The sequence below is a fragment of the Toxorhynchites rutilus genome, chromosome 2, assembly GCF_029784135.1.
Source record: "Toxorhynchites rutilus septentrionalis strain SRP chromosome 2, ASM2978413v1, whole genome shotgun sequence".
Taxonomy (NCBI): Eukaryota; Metazoa; Arthropoda; class Insecta; order Diptera; family Culicidae; genus Toxorhynchites; species Toxorhynchites rutilus.
Genome location: NC_073745.1, coordinates 310428402 through 310447841, shown reverse-complemented (window position 1 = coordinate 310447841; position 19440 = coordinate 310428402). Strand labels below are relative to the sequence as shown.

General features: G+C 37.5%; 1 protein-coding gene across 2 annotated transcripts in view; it reads left to right on the top strand.

Moving 5' to 3' along the window:
- Positions 1–19440, top strand: part of LOC129770833 (four and a half LIM domains protein 2) — a 422902-nt gene that overhangs the window by 125441 nt on the left and 278021 nt on the right. The window contains exon 1 of one of the 2 annotated variants that reach the window (XM_055773939.1): positions 14729–15677. The exons of the other annotated variant lie outside the window; for it this stretch is intronic. Within the exon in view, the coding sequence (XP_055629914.1) occupies positions 15355–15677 (323 nt within the window). The 5' untranslated portion in view covers positions 14729–15354. Of the gene's footprint in view, positions 1–14728; positions 15678–19440 lie in introns of those variants that run through there. 2 annotated transcript variants of the gene reach the window in all.

The window sequence follows — 19440 nt, the reverse complement described above, 5'->3', positions numbered from 1 at the left end:
ATCAGACGATAGTGATCGTTTTCTTCAAGAAGGCAAATTTTAATCTTCAACAGATTTTTGTGCTTCGGACAGCTCCTGGAATCAATTTTCGTGGGGATCAGGTAAGTAAGACAGCCTACGGGCTGCAATGAAGTGTAGAAGCGCTGATCTGCATTTTTCAAAATTCCGTTCAACCACAGCGAACCAAGTGTAAAGCATTCTTAAATCAATTTATTATCATTTATTAAGATATTATTTTGTCATAAACAGCAAAAGTTAGTCAATATATATACGATTCATGAAATAAGTCAAGAGGAGCGATAAAATGATAGATTTGATCCGACACAGTCTATTAGTGGGAGCCCAAACTTCAAATTTAAATATCTCTAAATAATGTTTTTGGCGCTTGATTCGTTTTGGCAGAACCCCGACCATATGTCGATCATTAGAATCGGTCCAGTAGATCAAAAGTAGTTCAAAATTTTTTGAAAAATGTCATTTTAGGAAAAAGTGATTTTCCGAATTATACGGGTCTAATTGTTTGCGATAAAAAACAAAACTACCACTTTTCACGATTGGATCAACGTGTGAGACTTAGAACAGTTTTGACGTAGGACTACGTCTTTCATTTCTATACCGGGGTGTAAAATCAAAGTTTCGAAAACGAAAGCGTTACGCCGGAGACCGAGATTTTGAGCGTTAATAGCTCCTAAACAACTGAACGAAATGGTATGATAAACACTTCATTCGAAAGATAAAATGTCTACGCGTTATATACTTGTTACTTTTTGATCCAAAAACTTGTTTCAATAGTCTTAAAATTGCTTTCAAAACAGGCTATTGAAATCACCAATCGGTATATAAGCGAGCGGCGCTCGGAAATCCACTCAGTTCTAATTGAACAGCGATTGGAGCATGTTGTCGCTGTTGCGGTGAAGCTCTTTATTTATCATGAAAGCGTGGATGAACGGTGTCAGCAAGAGCCTGTTTGTGCACCCTAGGCCAGAAGGGAATCTATCAGGAGGAGAGTGATGCCACAAACGGTTCCCTGGGAAGACATCGCTACACACATATACACGCGCGGCTATCAACAGGTGGTTATCGAGTTGGCATTAACCACTGGTGGGCTTCCAGTATCGAGGAAAATGTGGAAATATCTAATCGTTACTGAAAATAATCTGCCAGTTCCTTTGGGAATTTTCAAAATATATTCATGTGAAAGAGTTTAATTGAATGTTTTCTATCCATGTAACACTGTGACCAAATACATTTGGTTTTGTGGTTTTTCAATCAATCGCAATTAACAGGATAGCTTCAGAAGATTATTCTTCCCCATCAGTAGGATATTTCCGTATCCAATATTGTATGCGCCCGCAATCGATTATTGCTCAGTCGCCGAAAGTTCCGAGCTCAGAGAGTTCATTCCCCTCTAGTTTGCCTTCCAAATTGCCATTGTAAACCACGCCTTCTCTCGATTCAATCACACACAAAAAGCATACTTAAGCGATATTCTGGTGGTGAGACACATTCATTTTTCGTGAGGACATCGACAAGACAACATCGTTGCCTAACGTGCTGGAGGAGGTGGACGGCGAAGGATCGACACATACACGCGCAGAACTCTTTCCGTTAGGATGCCACTCAGCATCGAGAAAGTTCCGGAAAGATCTAATCATTGCTGGAAAATAATCTGCCAGTTCCTTTGGGAATTTTCAAAATATATTCATGTGAAAGAGTTTAATTGAATGTTTTCTATCCATGTAACACTGTGACCAAATATGTTTCAATCAAGTGCTATTAACAGGTGGTTATCGAGTTGGTATTAACCACTGGTGGGCTTCCAGTATCGAGGAAAATGTGAAAGTAACTAATCGTTACTGAAAATAATCTGCCAGTTCCTTTGGGAATTTTCAAAATATATTCATGTGAAAGAGTTTAATTGAATGTTTTCTATCCATGTAACACTGTGACCAAATACATTTGGTTTTGTGGTTTTTCAATCAATCGCAATCAACAGGATAGCTTCTGAAGATTATTCTTCCCCATCAGTAGGATATTTCTGTATCCAATATTGGATGCATAAAACCTTGTGCCTCCAACGTAACGCTCTCGTTTTCGAAGTTCTCCAAATATTCATTCATTCAGAATGAATTCAGATTCAACTTCATACAAATGATCTCTAAATCAACGATAGTCCTACGTCACCCTTGCGGTTATACCATAGATATAACCCACTTCCTGTTTTTACTCATGTGATTCTGCTGTGGTCACGTATCACGGCTTTTTTATGTCTGAGTATGGAAATCAATTTATTTATCAATCAACATTTTTGGCATTCTAATGTAGTTAAATTCTCAAAAGAAACGATGTTTCGTGGGAAATGGGAATTTCTAATATAAGCAAGCTCGATCGGATTTTATCCGAAACAACTGTTCTCCCTATCCCCCGGTAGATGTAGCCACACGCGAAAGGAAGACTAATTTGCTGCAAATGGGAAACGGTGGCTAGGGATGGCTATTATTTATATTGAAGTGGCATCTTTGCACTGTAAAATATTTGTATATTTGTTTGTTTCACTTTAGGAATAGTAAAAAACGCAACAAGAAGTTTTTCAATGAACAAATAAAAAAGGGAAAAATGGAATAAAGTGACGAATTTCGTTCTACTCACGTTAAGTCTGCGTATTGCTACGTTCAATAGATAAACAACGAGTTCTGATTGGTTATTTCTCTTGTTCGGTGCCAAAATCGTTTCTTCTTTTGACATACTAAATAAGAGTTGAAACCAAGAAAATTCGTATAAGATACTTTTTCAATGTATCGGGTATATATTTCAGAGTTTTAAGATTATTTAGCGAATGACTGGTGTCAAAGTTCATTGAACTTTTCGAACTCGATTGAATTCAGTACCTTTTTTACTTTACTAACTGACCCGGCGATACTTCGTCCCGCCCAAAAGTGCGGAACTCTCTATTTGTTAATAGCCCTTTGACCCATTACAACTTCCTTCTACTATAAATTTCCTTCATCCACTGAAATTCGTCATTATAATATAAAACTATTTTTAGACACAATTCTCGTTCAAGATTCTTCAATCACTTGCAAATATCACGTTTCTCCATTGCATCGAATACCTGTTCGATACAGAGAATACTATAAAATGAAGACAGTTCAAATCGAACCGTTCCTTTCTCGGGTTTTGCGCTTACCAACACATTTGGTCTTCCATTTTTATTAATAAAGATAGAAGATATAGGAGTGTGTTATACCGCCTGAAAATCCATTTCAACTTTCGAGCAAAGATCAAGTTCGTTAGCGCAAACATCAAATGGACTAACAGCGCTTATCAGGATGTGATTGAGTTTTTCAAAAAATTTACGATCTTTCTCTCCGCTATGTTGATCTACAGGAAGAGACGTTGCTGAAAAATAATCTACCAGTTCCCCTTGGAATTGAAAATTACATTCACGCGAAAGAGTTTATTTTAATGTTTCTATCCATATAACACTGCGACCAAATACATTCGGTTTCGTGATTTTTCAATCAAGTGCAATGAACAGGTGGTTATCGAGTTAGCATTAACCTTAGTATTTAGTATTAACGTTGACTTCTTTCCGGAATTTCTTGATGCTGGATGGCAACCAAACGAAAATAGTTCCGCACATGTATGTGTGTGTGTGGTGGCTCCGATGTCTCAAGCGGAACCGTTTGTGGCATCACTCTCCTCCTGATGGATTCCCTTCTGGCCTAAGGTGCACAGACAGGCTCTTGGTGACACCGTTCATCAGCACTTTCAGTTAGTTTCACCACAACAGCGACAACATGCTCCAATCGCTGTTCAACTATAACTGAGTGGATTTCCGACCGGCGCTCGCTTATATGCCGATTGGTGATTTTAATAGCCTGTTTTGAAAGCAATTTTAAGGCTATTGAAACAAATTTAAACAAGTAACAAGTATATAACGCGTAGACATTTTATCTTTCGAATGAAGTGTTTATCATACCATTTCGTTCGGTTGTTTAGGAGCTATTACACTCAAAATCTCGGTCTCCGGCGTAATGCTTTCGTTTTCGAAACTTTGATTTTACACCCCGGTATAGGAAGGAAAGACGTAATCCTACGTCAATAAGACTTCAGTTTGTGAGGGACCACGTCAATAAGATATCTGGAAGCACGTTATTTAGTCGGACGAGCCCATGTTCGAGCTGTTTATCAAGCAAAGGCGACTTCGAGTGCGACGGAAGAGCAACGAGAGTCTCCAGGACCGGCATCTACAACCGACTATGAAGCACGGTGGAGGAAGCATCATAGTGTGGAGCTGTTTCTCGTGTGCTAGGGTGGGAAGCTTAGCGCAGATCAACAGTATTAGGACTGCCGATGGTTACATTGACATTTTGTGCGAGAACCCGGAAGAATCCATGCTGAAAATGGGACTACACCTATCAGCAAGATAAACACCCGAAGCATACTGCGAAGAAAACATCAACATTCTTTCAATTGACCCAGATCAAACCAATGGCGTGCCAACCCGCCCCAAAGCCCCGACTTAAATCCTATTAAGAATTTATGAGCGATTTTCGACAACAAGGTAGACAAAACTGACGTTACGAACAAGCAAAACTATTTTTCTGCGTTGAAGAAGGTCTGGGACGCGTTGGGCCCCCAACACCTTCGAAACTTTGTGGAGAGTATGCCAAAGCTTTATCAGTTATCGAGATTATCGAGGGCAAAGAGGGTCATATTGCCTAATCATTATTTGTTTTTATTATTTTTCAAATGAACCATAAAGTGGATTTTTATGTCATACCTCAAAAGTGCCCATTTAGGAACAAATCTAAAGAATAAATCAACGATACTGAAACGGCAAAATAGTCTACTAAATACCTACTTTTACATGATATTGACTGGAATACCGAATAGATAGAGAAAAACTTATAATATTGGAACACTTTGATCTCGGATGGGGGTTGATTTTTTTGCGCCCATCACTGTATGTGATTCTTATTAAACTGTAGTTGCAATTCTACAAAAAACAAAGTAACTTCGTTCAGCGTATTGAAAACGTTTCGTTCGGAATAAAGAGTATTTGCGGGGTTTGTTTACGAAGCACATCGTTTGATTGTTATAGCAAAATTTTTAGAACCCTAAGCTCAAAAATGGCCTGATGATCTCTTATAGGACATACATTTGCAGAGCGCTTCGTCAAATATGGAGATGTCGAAGAATGAGTAAACGAATGATTTTCGTCGAAACCAAAAATGTTTTTCTTGGAAAGAAAATCCACAATTTGCCTAAGAGATGAGCAAAATATATAGAATAGCACGGGGATTACTTTTAATAAGAATATTTTGAGATTCTTCTGAAAATAAAGTATTTTCTTTATGGATAAAACCGGACAATTCCACTTGCACACCTCCTGTGTTCTGAGAAACACACATTCTATTGATCATATACAGGGTAATTTTCCTTTCAGTTATGCTGGATGCTCGCACGATGTCTCTTGTTTTTCCTCTGTGTTGATGCCGGTTGATCGTGTCAATGATATTGCACGCCCTCAGAGAAGTATTGCCGATATTCCGCGAGCCGTTATGAATGTTGCTTTACGTGATGATTGTGTTAATCTTTGTAATATGAATGCACAAAGTCTGTGTGCTCGTCAATGAAGTAAATTTGAAGATATTAAAAATTCTTTCGTCCTTTGCGGGTAATTCGTCCCCTTGCTATAAATAGTAGAATAAGTTGAAATGTAAATACACTATAGATATACGAATAGATTTATAAATTGAGTGTTCATCAACATTGTTACAATTTCCTTATATCCCATCCTTCTCCTAAAAATATGTCACCCTCCTAAACTCGAGTACACCGCGAGTAATCGGTTTTCCACCTTACTAACCATAGATGTAAGAAAATTGTTTATATATATAGTTTTAAAATTATATTTAAGAATTCGGCTCCTTTAAACTTAAGTAACTGAGCCTGTAAAAATAAACGAATTAAAAAAAAAAAAAATTCTTTCATGAGCAGCAAAGTTGACATAGTATGTGTGACGGAAACAGGGTTAAATGAAAACGTAATTGATGCAACAATTGCCGTAGATGATTATAACATTATAAGGAATGATCGCCAGACTGGTCGAGAAAGTGGAATTTGCATTTATCACAAATTTAATATTGATTGCAGGGTTATTGCTGCTTTCAATCCTTTGACGGAACTGGGGGATGGTGATCGTACTGAATATTTATTCATTGAGATTCGATTGAATCAAATAATGAACCTACTCACTTCTATTCTAGTGGTGAGCTCTTTGATTGATCTTCTAATAAAGCCAGCGCTACACGATGCTACGAACACCCTCGAATGCTGGACGCTCGATGATTCGACGCATCGTGTAGTCAACTGACGAGCTACGAACCTCCAATGTCTAGTGTCGAATATTCGCGTTGGAAGGTAATCCGTTCGTTGTGGATTACCTTCCAACGCGAGTGGCACGAGTCAAAGGATTTTTGTCATTCGTCGATTCGACACTCAATGACATTCGATACACCGCTACACGATTCGTCCGAATCTATCTTTGACAGATTGGTTTGTTTACAAGTTTTAGATGAAGGAACTATGAAATTGATTCATAAAATTCAAAATATTCGGCAAAATATTGCAGTTTAATAATGTTGATTTCAATCATTTCTAATTTACAGCCCGATATCAGTACAATTGCTACGGCAGCTATTTCAATACTTGCATCGTCATCCAGTTTCCTAACGTTTTTGATGGCAAATAAAAACAATAAACATTCGATCCAAATACTCGCCGATTGTTTAGACCGATTGCATTGAATCGAACATTCACTTCACCGTGTAGCAGCACATTCGTCACAACATTTGTCGATTCATCGAGTCAAATGTTCGAGTCCAATATTCAAGTGAAACGTTGGACGAATCGTGTAGCGCCCGCATAACAAATGACAAAATGTTCGTTCTTAACTTCAATCAAGTGTCAGCCCCAGGTTTTTCTCATCACGATATGATTTTTTCATCTTTTAACATAATTCGTTGCAATGATTATAAAACGAAAATTTTTCGGGATTATAATGGAATTACTTTTTCTGAGTTGCAAAACATATTAAACAACTTGGATTGGTCATTATTGTATAGTATCACTGATTCTGATTTGGCTCTTGATTTCTTCAACAAGCAGATTATTGAAATTTATGAAAATTGTGTTCCATTAAGAGCTCATAGTCCGAAAGTAAATGCACCTTGGTTCAACAATAACATTTTGAATGCTATGATAGCTATGATAGTTCTCAGGACCATTTTCAGTTTAAAAGACCTCGCAATGAAGTAACTCTATTAGTTAACCAAGCCAATTCTAACTATTTGACGTCCAATTTAGAGTCTGCGACTTCAAGTAAAGAACTTTGGAAAAAAACTCAAACGACTTAATGTTACTGTGGGTCCGTGTAACAAAGGAAAGCATAACAATACTAGTGATGAGATAAATACTTTTTTTGGTGAAAACTTCACACATGATCCGGAACTTCCTTCAATACCACCTCCTAACATTGATGGTTTTTCATTTTCTTCGTGTAACGAGTTAGAAATCTGGAATTCCATATTTTTAGTTAGCTCTAATGCTATCGGTATGAATGGCATTAATTAAAATTATTTTGCCATTCGTAATTACGCCCATAACGTATCTCTTCAATTTATTTATAACGACTGCCCAATTTCCTCGCGCCTGGAAAGCTACAAAGATAATTCCAATTCGTAAGAAACCTGCGTTTACTTGTTTGAACAATCTTCGTCCAATCAGTGTTCTATGTTCGCTGTCTAAGGTTTTTGAGAAGATTTTGAAATTTCAAAATCAAAACTTTATTCAACGGTTTAATCTGCTCAGTCCTAATCAGTCTGGTTTCAGATCCGGTCACAGTACTACTTCGGCGTTGCTTAAGGTTCGTGGAGACATACATAAATTTATTGACCAAAAAGGGTTAGCATTTTTACTTTTAACCCTTTCATTACGGCAGTGTGCTCCGCCGAAGTGCTACCCCTGTACGGAGCATTGCGCCGAAAAGTATGCACATCGCGCTGGTGTGGTCGAAGAGCAGTATGAATTTCATATCGTCTAAAGACGACACTCGTACACACAGAACGTCGCGCGGATGTCGTTCATAGACGACGCTCGTAACGAAAGGTTTAATAGACTTTTCTAAAGCATTTGATAGAGTTTCTCACGTCAAATTATTGCGTAAACTGTTCTGTCAGTTTAATTTCAGTCGTAAAGCTGTTTTTCTTATCAGTTCCTATCTGAACTCTCGCACTCAGATAGTGGAAATTGATGGAAAATTGTCCAGCTCAATTAATATTTTATCTGGAGTCTCCCAAGGATCTGTTTTAAATCCGCTTCGCTTTTCATTATTTATAAACGATTTACCATCAGTTTTGAAATTTTGTGTCATCCACATGTTTGCAGATGATGTACAACTTTATATTTGTTTAACTGATGCTAATTTAGAAGACTTGGCTCAGTTAATCAACACTGACCTGAAGAGTGTTGGGAAATGGTCCTCGGATAATCTGCCTATTAATTCATCAAAAACTAAAGCAATGTTTATTACTAGACGTCACAAGCGCACAAATTTACCAGACATAATCATCAATAATGAAAAAAAATGATAAAGCTTCCAATCTTGGTGTAATTTTCCAATCCAACCTTGAATGGAATGTGCAAATAAATTCACAATGCGGGAAAATATATACAGGCCTACGACATCTTAGACTCACAGCGAGTATGCTATCCGTTTCAACCAAAATTAAATTATTTAAAACCCTTCTTTTATCTCACTTTTCTTATGGTTCCGAATTGTCTCCGCTTACGATCGATTGAGGGTAACAGCACGGCAGTGGAACTTCATACAAATCACTCGTCGAAAAGTGTCTACTTTTTCACCGCTTGTTTACATCGACGAATATATTTTTTTCCACTATGTTTCGTAGGAGAGTGTATGCATACTGACAGATTTCTACTACGAGGTGTTTAATGAAGAATGAAAGGTGGGAATGTTTATGTTTATATATGATTTATCGTACGATTTAATTGAATGCATAAAAGATGTCAACAAAACTGGGGTTAAGCACGTTTTTGAATTTGAACAAATATTGATAAGAGATCCCAGCAATTATTGATGTTTATTGCGTGATTTGGTTGCTGTATAAGTTGTTTGAAACGAAAGTTTAGTGTAATGTTTTATTTTGAAGATTATATTCACAAACATACAAGTATGATTAATATAAATTGCATGTATATGATGCGCCTGCCAGCCCATACATGCAAACGTGGAGGCGATATGCATACATCCTAGAAAAACTTAAATCGTATAATTATCGTTTATATTACACCATATACCCCATATACATGTATATGGCCTCCAATTTCATATGCATATGCCAGTTATACACATCATACAAGTAATGTGTTTTGGATGTATGTATATCGTCTCCAATTTTAGATTTTTGATATAGGACTACGTCTTACATTAAGGGTGCCAAATCAGAAAACAGGTCACGTTTTTATGAAGTAAAGTTAACGTTAATAACTATTTTTTCTACGAACGGATTTAAACGATTTACATACCAATCAAATTGGAAATTTTCTTAGATTTTTTTGTTTGATATGCTAATCCCATAGTCTGTATATGGTTTAAATTGATGAAAATTGGAAGCATTCCCATTCTCCCATACATTTGTTCTGTCCGTTTGTGTGCTTTCCCGAACAGAGCTGTCAATAACGGGTATCTTATGCAGCCGCTAGAACAGAAACAACGAAGGGGGATAGCGGAAAGAGAAAATTTGCGAAGTAAACTCCACCCTTGCCCGAAACAACAAAGGTCGCTTATTCTGCTCGTTTTGTGTTTAATGTTTCCCCTCGAGCTGTGAACGCTAGCAAATATTCGCTTGAAGTGCATCTGGCATTGCAATTAACACAACCATCCAAGTCATGGCAAAGAAGGCGAAAAAAGAGAAGAGTGCAAATGATTGTAGATCGCTTCTAAACATCGATGTATGGTTTTTTGTGTGTTGCTCGTTTTCGTTGCGCGAAACATTAGAGTAACTTTGTTGACGGTTTTGGCCGAGAGTCGAGAAACGATTTTTCATAAACGGTCATTCTCGCGATGTTTCATTCTTAGCACTGCAACGGTGTGCATCTGTTAGACGCGTGTTTGATGCTTGTTGAATGACGATGCACTTCTTCTTTTTCTTTTGAATTATAGACACTTGAAACTCAGACAGTTCATTCGTCTTTGATGGCGATGCACGGAAGATGCCTCTCGTTAATATTCAGTGCAATGCGTGCATCGATATAAAGAAACAAATTGCGACATATGACCAATTAGTGTATTGTTCTCACAAAGGCAAAAAATGATCGTTGCTTCTCGAAATGATTCTACAAAACTACGCAAGCCATTAAACCTTTTCAAAGTCCCCGGAACTTTTTACTAAAGAGTTATTTATTAAATTTCGACGTATTCGCAAGTAATATTCGAAATGATAAACCATCAAATTTCAAATGAAAAAAGATCGCGTAGTCCTATGTTCTAAGCGGTCGTATCTCGGATACAACCCCTCGATTTTTTTACGTTTTAATGTTTGCTGGGCAGGCCCGAAGGCAGTTTTAAATTGTTAAAATATGAATGAAATTTTTTTATTTGATTACTCGAAACATGTAGTACTGAACTTTTTTTTAACCATTTCTATATAAATTTTGCGATATTTCCACTAAAGCACAATAAACAAACAGTAATGACGTATCCGGTTGCAACTCTTTCGTATCATATGTAAGATCTTTAATTGCCCTAAAATCATATTTCAGATAGCCATACGAGATAGCTGCGGCTTGATAATCCAAACAACCGGAGTTCAAATCCCATCGAAGCAATTTTACAACCGTCGACAACACTCATATCAAACATTTATATCCCTAAAAGTCAATTGATTAATACCTTTTTGTACAAACATAAATGTTTATAAAGGTTCTATATACATACACAAATGGTGATTCCCCAGGCCGAACATTTTACTTTAAAATTTTCCGCCATTTTTTTTATGGTAGTGATGAATCGTATATTCGTATGACAACAGTCTTATTATGTTATTAGGTATTGCCTAATAATCTTACATATACAGTAGTAGGACACAAATAATTGGACATTTTCATTTCTAATTGGATATTTTGTAAACATCGAGTTTGGTACCCAAAGTATGGCCCCAGTTTGAAAGTAGCCACCAGATCTCGACATTGTACCACTATCACCGTGGATGTCCAATTACAGGCCAATCACCTCTAATGTGACACTGAGTAGTGCCTCGGTATGTCGAGGATTAGATGCAACTTACTGTATATGCTATTTAAGCGCATCATATACCACCCAAAATATCAGATATTCGATGCTCTATATACGATTTAATGTTTGCTGGGTTGGCACACTAGGCAGCTTGGTTTGTCAAGTTCATAATCTCATGTTTATAGTTTTGAGTTAAGTGCAATTGAATGACGAAGTTGAACTAATTTATTTTTGTCACTATGTTTATCAGAACGCAAAAGACTGGCAAACAGATAATCTTTCGTTCTTGAAAGTTAAAAATAAAAAAAGCAACTTCAACTTTCACTTTTCTTGAAACCGGAAATATTCGGACTTAAAAATAATGTTTAACGTAATATTCCAAACATACATGTATTTACAAAAATATATAACAATTATTATAATTATCAAGAACGTTTTCCGCCATTCGTTTTTTGATTGTTGTAGCGCCCGAGCGGTCCAAGGCACTTTCCTTAAGAAATAAATACAACTTTTTACTCCAAGCTGTGAGTTCAGACTCCCGTATATTTGATTCATTTTCTTTTAACGAAGCATTCCTAATCTTAATTTCTACCGACTGAACTCCAGAGGCGGAGCTTGTTCATTCTTACCTTCTCTCTGTTTATCTCTCTAACGCTCTATCTCCATTCCTTCTCTTACTCCTTACATTCATATTGGAAAATCCTTGGTTGGATTTCCCCTATCTCTTTTCCGTTAAAATCATAAATTCTTATTGAAACTATTTACACGACCCGCCATAAAGATCGTTCAGGGAGATGTGTTTATTTAGGCTCGAGCCTATTAATAATTTTGGGTATACAAAACCCGCCTGTTTTATTGGTCGTTGCATTGTCTGTAGTAAATCGTATATACGCATGACAATAGTCGTACTAGATGCATGTATAAGTCGTATATTCATCCATCTAATCATCGTGAATACTGTTGCAAGTGGAAAATAAATGTGTGCGTTGCTTATGATGCGAACATAAATAACAATATAATACAGTCATTTAAATTTAATACGACATGCCGAGGCACCACTCAGTGTCGCTTTGGAGGCGATTTTGGCCTGTAATTGAACATTGGCGATGTGAGTGGTACAGTGTCTACGTCTAGTGGCAACTTTAATGTGGCGCCATAATTTGGGCCCCGAATTCGATGTTTACAAAAATGTCCAATTAAACGTGTCACATTACAGGTCTGTACAATAATATAAACGTCGCATTAAATGTAACTTACTGTATATAAACAATATTTATTCCCAGCTGTTTTGAGGCATCTCGCACAAATTGACAATATCATTCAGTTGTCAGTGCAAGTCGGAGCAATTTTTAGAGTGTAAAAAAAGTTCACTGTTTACATAAAAGCAATCTCGAATCGGTCCCACTTTTTTGCTTGAAGTTACTATCCCCTGGTAACAGTTAACCACTGTGTTCGATGGGTTTTCAACTTGTCTAGGTTTTCTAGTGTATCACACTTACAACGGCAACTGTTGGGATGTTCGTTTCATAATTTCTTCAAATTAAGATGCTATGTCACATTATTTAAAATTATTCATCACGGTCCTCACTATCTCTTCAATAACTCACAATCCTTTCGGAGCGCTGGAGTTCGCCACTTTGTTTTCACAAATCATATTACATCTTTTTATAGCATTACTTTCTTTGTACGTGCAATTATTTGGTGGAATCTGCTTCCAACTGACATAAAATCTATTAATTATTTCCCTAGATTCCGTCGTGAGTGTATCGGCTGGCTGAATGAAAGGAATTAGCAAGGAGTTAGATTAATTTTTGGAGTGTTAAAAATGGTCAACAAGCATGATAGAGTTTAGGTTAATTTAATTTTTTTTTGTTTAAATTTTGTTTGGATTGTTTTCAATTGAATGTGGTGTGAACAACAAGGTATCCGAGTGTAGAATATTCATAAGGATGAACCCTTAGTCTACAAGTATAAATTAATGAATAAAATAAAAAATAAAATAAAATAAATAATTTGGTTTTCATCGAGGGTGTATTGGGTCAGAATGTGAAAGTTATTGATACTTCTCCTCTATCTCCCAGCAACAATCCCAGTTAACAAATATGGAAGTTATCTGTGTAGGAAATTTATAAACCATCAAATTTCTAAAAATAACGATTTTAATAACTACTTGATCAAAAAATGGATGAATATTACTTCCGAGTACACCAAAAAACTCGAAGATAACGGCTAAAGACAGCTAAAGATAGTTGCAACGAACAAGAGATACCATACTAATGATGGAATTCGGAAATTGATCAACGCCTTATGAATCGAGTTGAAATTTCAACCAGAGTACGATTATGGGATTGAGTCACTTTTCATACATTCGCAGACACTATGACTTCATCTCAATAGAATGTTCGGAAACTTTGTTTTCGACTTTCAAAAGAAGGAAAAAATAGATTTGCACGATGGAGTACGATTACGAATTTGTATCACTGTAAGTGTTTCTAATTTTGTTTTTCAGAAATGGATATTTAAATACTTTATTTTGATTACTTCCCTATGTGGGATTTTATTAGAAATCCATCTTATACGTTTCGAATTGGAAGAATAACACATATTATGTTGAATTGTTATTGAATAAATTTGATAATAACAGAACCTGAAGCGCAACCACCACTCCTATACAGATTCATTAAAAACGCCGTATCAGCAACTGCCGCTCACAAAGTAGTATGCAAACGTCAATCCGATTATTCTGATCATCTGGCATTATTCTGTTGTCATAAATACGAAACAAACAAATCACATCTCAGCTCATTTTTTTCCTCCCCCCGCAACACAGACACGCAATGCAATGCGATGCGGCGTTGACTCATATCACACTCAAAGTCACGCGGATGACTCCGACCAACACTGGAGGAGCCCGGGAAGGGAAGCCATAGTAACCATGAGTGTGGCTACACATGTCCACGACGGCCGATGCCTTCTTCAGTTCGATGCAGACCTCACACTCACACAATCGCAAATAACGCAGCGGCCATGGTCTACCTATGGTCCAAACGGGGATTTGTTTCCGATCGTGCGCGCAGCTCACATACCCACACTCGCTCTGCTCTGCTATCGGTTTGTTTTGGTTGGATGTCGTTGCGTCTTATCGCGTTGTTTTTGCCCCCAGTACTCCATTCCACTGTCTTCGTAAGGCGTGCGATGTTGCACTTAACTACTCCGAGGCGGTTTTGATGTAAATCCGAACACGACGTAGTTCCTCAACAGCCGACGACGACGATTTCAATCGGCCAGTCGCGGAATCGATTGTGATTGATGAAGGCGTGCGGTTTTGGTCGAAGTTGCGGTGCAATACCACAAATTCATTCAAGCGGTGGGAGAGCCACGCTCAAGTTTGAACAATGATGCAATAGGTTTGATTTGGTGACTCTGTGTAGTGTAACCAAGTTTCGATCGTATCTCACTGATCGCGGATTGCCTTTTCGAGCAGTTTTGGGCAAATTCAGACGAAACTCTGCTAGCATTAAGAGTGGTACCAACGAAACCAGTTCAAAAACAGATCGCCTCCGAAAGCGCAGCGCTATGACATAACCCCAAACAAAATTGGAGTTGATCGTGCCGATAACAACTCTAACCGCCGGAGTATGGGATGAGTTGCCGCGTTGTATTAGTGCACGGGGCCGTACAAGTGTCCATTAACCCGTGTTTGTACGCTGGAAGGCTACAACACACTTGAGTACTCAATGTGGTGAATGCGATGGCTGTGGCGAGCCGTTGGATGGGGGAATAAAAAGATTTGTGTTCAATGTGTTACGTGTTTGATGGCATTGATCAGTAATATACTTTCGTGCAATTTTTGTTATGAGTGTGGTGCATGCAGTGTTGCATTTTGAATTATTATATGTTGAAAGAAATTCATTTGAGTTATTCCTGCAGTGTTTTGCCCTTCTATAACTAATTTGTGAGGTTATTATCGCACCGAAAAGTAACTAATCCCGCGGCTATTGTTTTTGAAATCGAGAGTGATCACTCGAATAATGCGTCTGGTTCAGAGCGATAAGCGTGGCTCCTTTGGCCAGCAAATGAGTGCCTTCCGGTCCAGTTTGCGTCGGTTATCTAGGCGAAGCAGCAGAGGATCTCGAACGGATTCCAGCGAAAGCACTGGTGACCCTCAACCTCAAGAGAATTTCTCCAGCCAGCTAACGGTTGAGGTACAGCCGGTGCTGGTTCGGAAGACACCGAAATTTCCTTCCCGTGAGCGCCACTTGGCCATCCGAAGGAAGAAAGTCGCTTCCCCCAACGGTTCGGAGACGTCTTATGATGCTTGGCGAAACTGCAACCATGAAAGCGCTGATAACGGGTAAGAGAAGTTTTTCTTTCTATTAAGGTCCGATTGCAGCTTCCTGTCATCTTATGAAATTTTGCTTAATTGGTAACTTGAAGATACCAATCATTTATTTACTGAGATGAAGAATGACCAGCTCGACATCAATATGATATTTAAGGAACTTGAGTTCTGTTGTTATAATAAGTTTGTTTCGCTGTTGTGAAATTAATGGTATTTAAAGCCTTTGGATGATTGATGAAATATTTTTATAGTTTTATTAACACAGCCACAGTATTAGCACAGTCTGTGACATACGAGTTATGATTTTGCACCCGAGTACGGGAGGGTCAAAACTATGTTTTATTGTCTAGTAGGGGAAAGGGGAACAGTTTCGGACAACGCTTGTAAAATTAAGTGGTACAATTTTCAACCAAATTAAAAATATAAGTAAGTTAACAGCCCTCCCACCAACAGCTGTCATATGGTTTGACATCTCCTGGTCGTTTATTACTTACGAAAACAACACAATGCCCTTTTTCATACACGTTTCGAAACTTTTTAGCATTGAGTTGTAAGTATTTCCCTAATTCCTTTGTGAACGATTTAGAAATTTAAGTATACCACCTCAGTTAGTAGTGCTCCCGTGGCCGAGTGGTTAGCGTTACACATTATTATGCCGGGGGTTCGGGTTCGATTCCCGTTCTGGTCGGGGGAATTTTTCGTCACAGAAATTTTCTCCGACTTGCACTGTGGTCACGCGTATTCTAGAGCTTGCCACTCAGAATGCATTCAAGGCGTGTTATTTGGCATAGAAATCTCAACTAAGTACTAATAAAAATGACGCAAGTAATACTACGTTGGGACGGCGAAGTTCCTCTAGGAACGTTAGAGCCATTTAAGAAGAAGAAGAACCTCAGTTAGTAACTAATGTGAAATGAAAAAAAACGTACATACAACGGGGAAATAAAGGTCCATTTATTAGATAAAATTATGATTTGTCTTCGGATGGTGGTGGGGAACATTCGGACATCGTTCACGGGACACATTCGGACACTGTTTAATACCTCATAAAATTTGTATCTGATTGTTGTTTACTAACAAATATCAATTTAGTCTGATTCTCAGACCTAATGATGGTTCGAAACAACTAAAAGGAAACCGATAGAACATCAACGAAGATGAGATGGAAAGAGTTATTGAACTAGTTTCGAATAGAACGTTTTCATGATTCTAGCTCACAGGTGATCCAACTGGGTCCATTGTCTTTGCTAATTTCCCAACTAACGGTCGCATAATGGGAAAACTGTTTCTCAATGTTCTGGAACATTTGAAAAGGGAAGCAAAAAATCAAAAATCAATCAAAAAGTCATGGCCCTTTGGAAACAATTAAATAGAGCAGAGAAAATTGCACAATTCATGTATCTTTTCCACCTTATGTCACAAATCGCTTACATCCGCTGGATGTTTTAGTTATGGGCCCTTTCAAGCAAAAGCTCTCAGTTTCCCATAACGATTGGTTACTCACCCATCATGGGAAAAACTATTTCTATACACGACCTTTCAGGTATAGTTGCATCGACCTATAATGCTTCTTTCAATCTGAGCAATATCCAGCTGGATTCAAAGTGACAGGTTGCTATCCATTCTCAATAAAAGTTTGATCGGACAAGGATTTTGAATGCTCAAATGATTTCACCTACTGGAGCGGAGGTAGCAACTGACTCATCGGGTAATACCACAATGCTGCAACACATTGCGTCTACAGCACAAAAAGATTTTACTCTGGCAACTTTGTCCCCAGAAAATGTTGAATCTTTTCTAAAAACTTCACCGCTGAAAACCACCACTCCAAAACGGATTTCAAACAGATATAATAGTTTACGATATTCAATTTATGAGAAAGTTTTCTCAAGAACTTTCTTTAAAGTTTAATAAAAAGTTCATTGATTTTTCAAAAACTTGTTTCAATTGGGTAGCAGGTTTCAAAACTATGAAAAAATGAACAAATTTAAAAAAATAGAGCGGATCGGGACAGTGGCGGGGTTACAGAACAATCTGTATTTATACAGATTTTTCAGACTTTTTGAAACCAAGAATCTGTAGATACAGATTACAGATTTTTTAGATTTTCATACAGATTTACAGATTTTTCAAAACAACGATCCAATATTAGTTATGACTTGATCTCAATAATGTTTTTTTCCCAACTCACCAATTTTATTCATATAGCGCTCGAATCAGTCTGAATGAGAGTCGTTTTGGCATGCATATGTAGCGTGAAGTACTGCTTTCACATATTAAAATTAAAAAAAAATTAAAAAGTCTGCGTCATCGGCTAGCTTTACAGTATACAAATAACACTGTTTATCTTTTCCTATTAAAGCACAGTGAATGCGAATTGCCAATCAATGATACTAAAGCTAAGATTATACTTCAAAATTGAACTTTTGAATATTACTCTTTGCGGTCGTATTATATGTTTAAAAAATATTGTCCCCAAAATACAGTCCTAATGCTCGCATGTGTCACAAAAATAATTAGTTTGGCGTCTTTCGCCTTCTAACTTTTTGTTTGAACATACAGCACAATGCTCTTCACATCTACACAGTGCCGCAATACATGGCAATACATAACCTTTTCTCAAGCATGGATAATAACTTTTGTTTCTACTGAGTATCTTTATCTATCATTCGTAGTAGCACTGTCTGAGAGCAGACAAACGACCGCAAAGGGCTCATACAGATTTCGATACAGATTTTCTGAGAAAAAACTCAGATAAGAAGATTTTTTGAGATCAAAAACACAGGTTTGAATAATTTGGCGTTGAATTGCTCTCTAGTAAACTGTTCGAATTTTATAACTGATGCTATGATAAGAATTTAAGCGGAGGAAAACTAAAGAGCAATCGAAAAAATGTTTCGGGCAAGATTATTAAAAAATCAATGAGTCGTGGTCAATAAGCAGTTAAAAAATAAAAAACAGGAAGTGGGTTATATCTATGGTATAACCGCAAGGGTGACGTAGGACTATCGTTGATTTAGAGATCATTTGTTTGAAGTTGAATCTAAATCCATCCTGAATGAATGAATAAATAAATATTTGGGTGACTTAAAAAACGAGAGTGTTACGTTGGAGACTCAAGGTTTTATGCATCCAATATTGGATACAAAAAACCTTGTTCTGAAGAATAATCTTCAGAAGCTTTCCTGCTAACTGCACTTGATCGACAAATCACAAAACCAAATGTATGTGGTCGCAGTATTATATGGATAGAAAACATTAAAATAAACTCGCTTGAATGTAATTTTCAATTCCGAGGGGAACTGGCAGATTATTTTTCAGCAACGATCATTTCTTTCCAGGTTTCCTCTCGATAACCAGCAAATGAAAAGAGTTGCGCGCGTGTATGTGTGTGGGTGTGGCGGCTGCTTCTATGTCTTCCCGAGGAACCGTTAAAGTTCACAGTTAAAACAAACTGATTGCATTTCAGGTCAGGTCAGGCCAGGTAATGAATCCCTCGATCCCTCGCCGTTCAGCTCGTTCAGTAACGATGTTGAATATCATTTCAGTATGCTTTTCGTGCGTGATTGAATCGAGAGAAGGTGTGGTTTACGATGGCAATATGGAAGGCAAATTAGAGGAGAATGAACTCTCTGAGTATGAAAATTTCGGCGACTGAGCAATAATCGATTGAAAATTATATAATTTTCGCGATACGAAACATTTTCCGTTTTTCATGTTATGCATCCAATATTGGATACGAAAATATCCTACTGATGGGAAAGAATAATCTTCA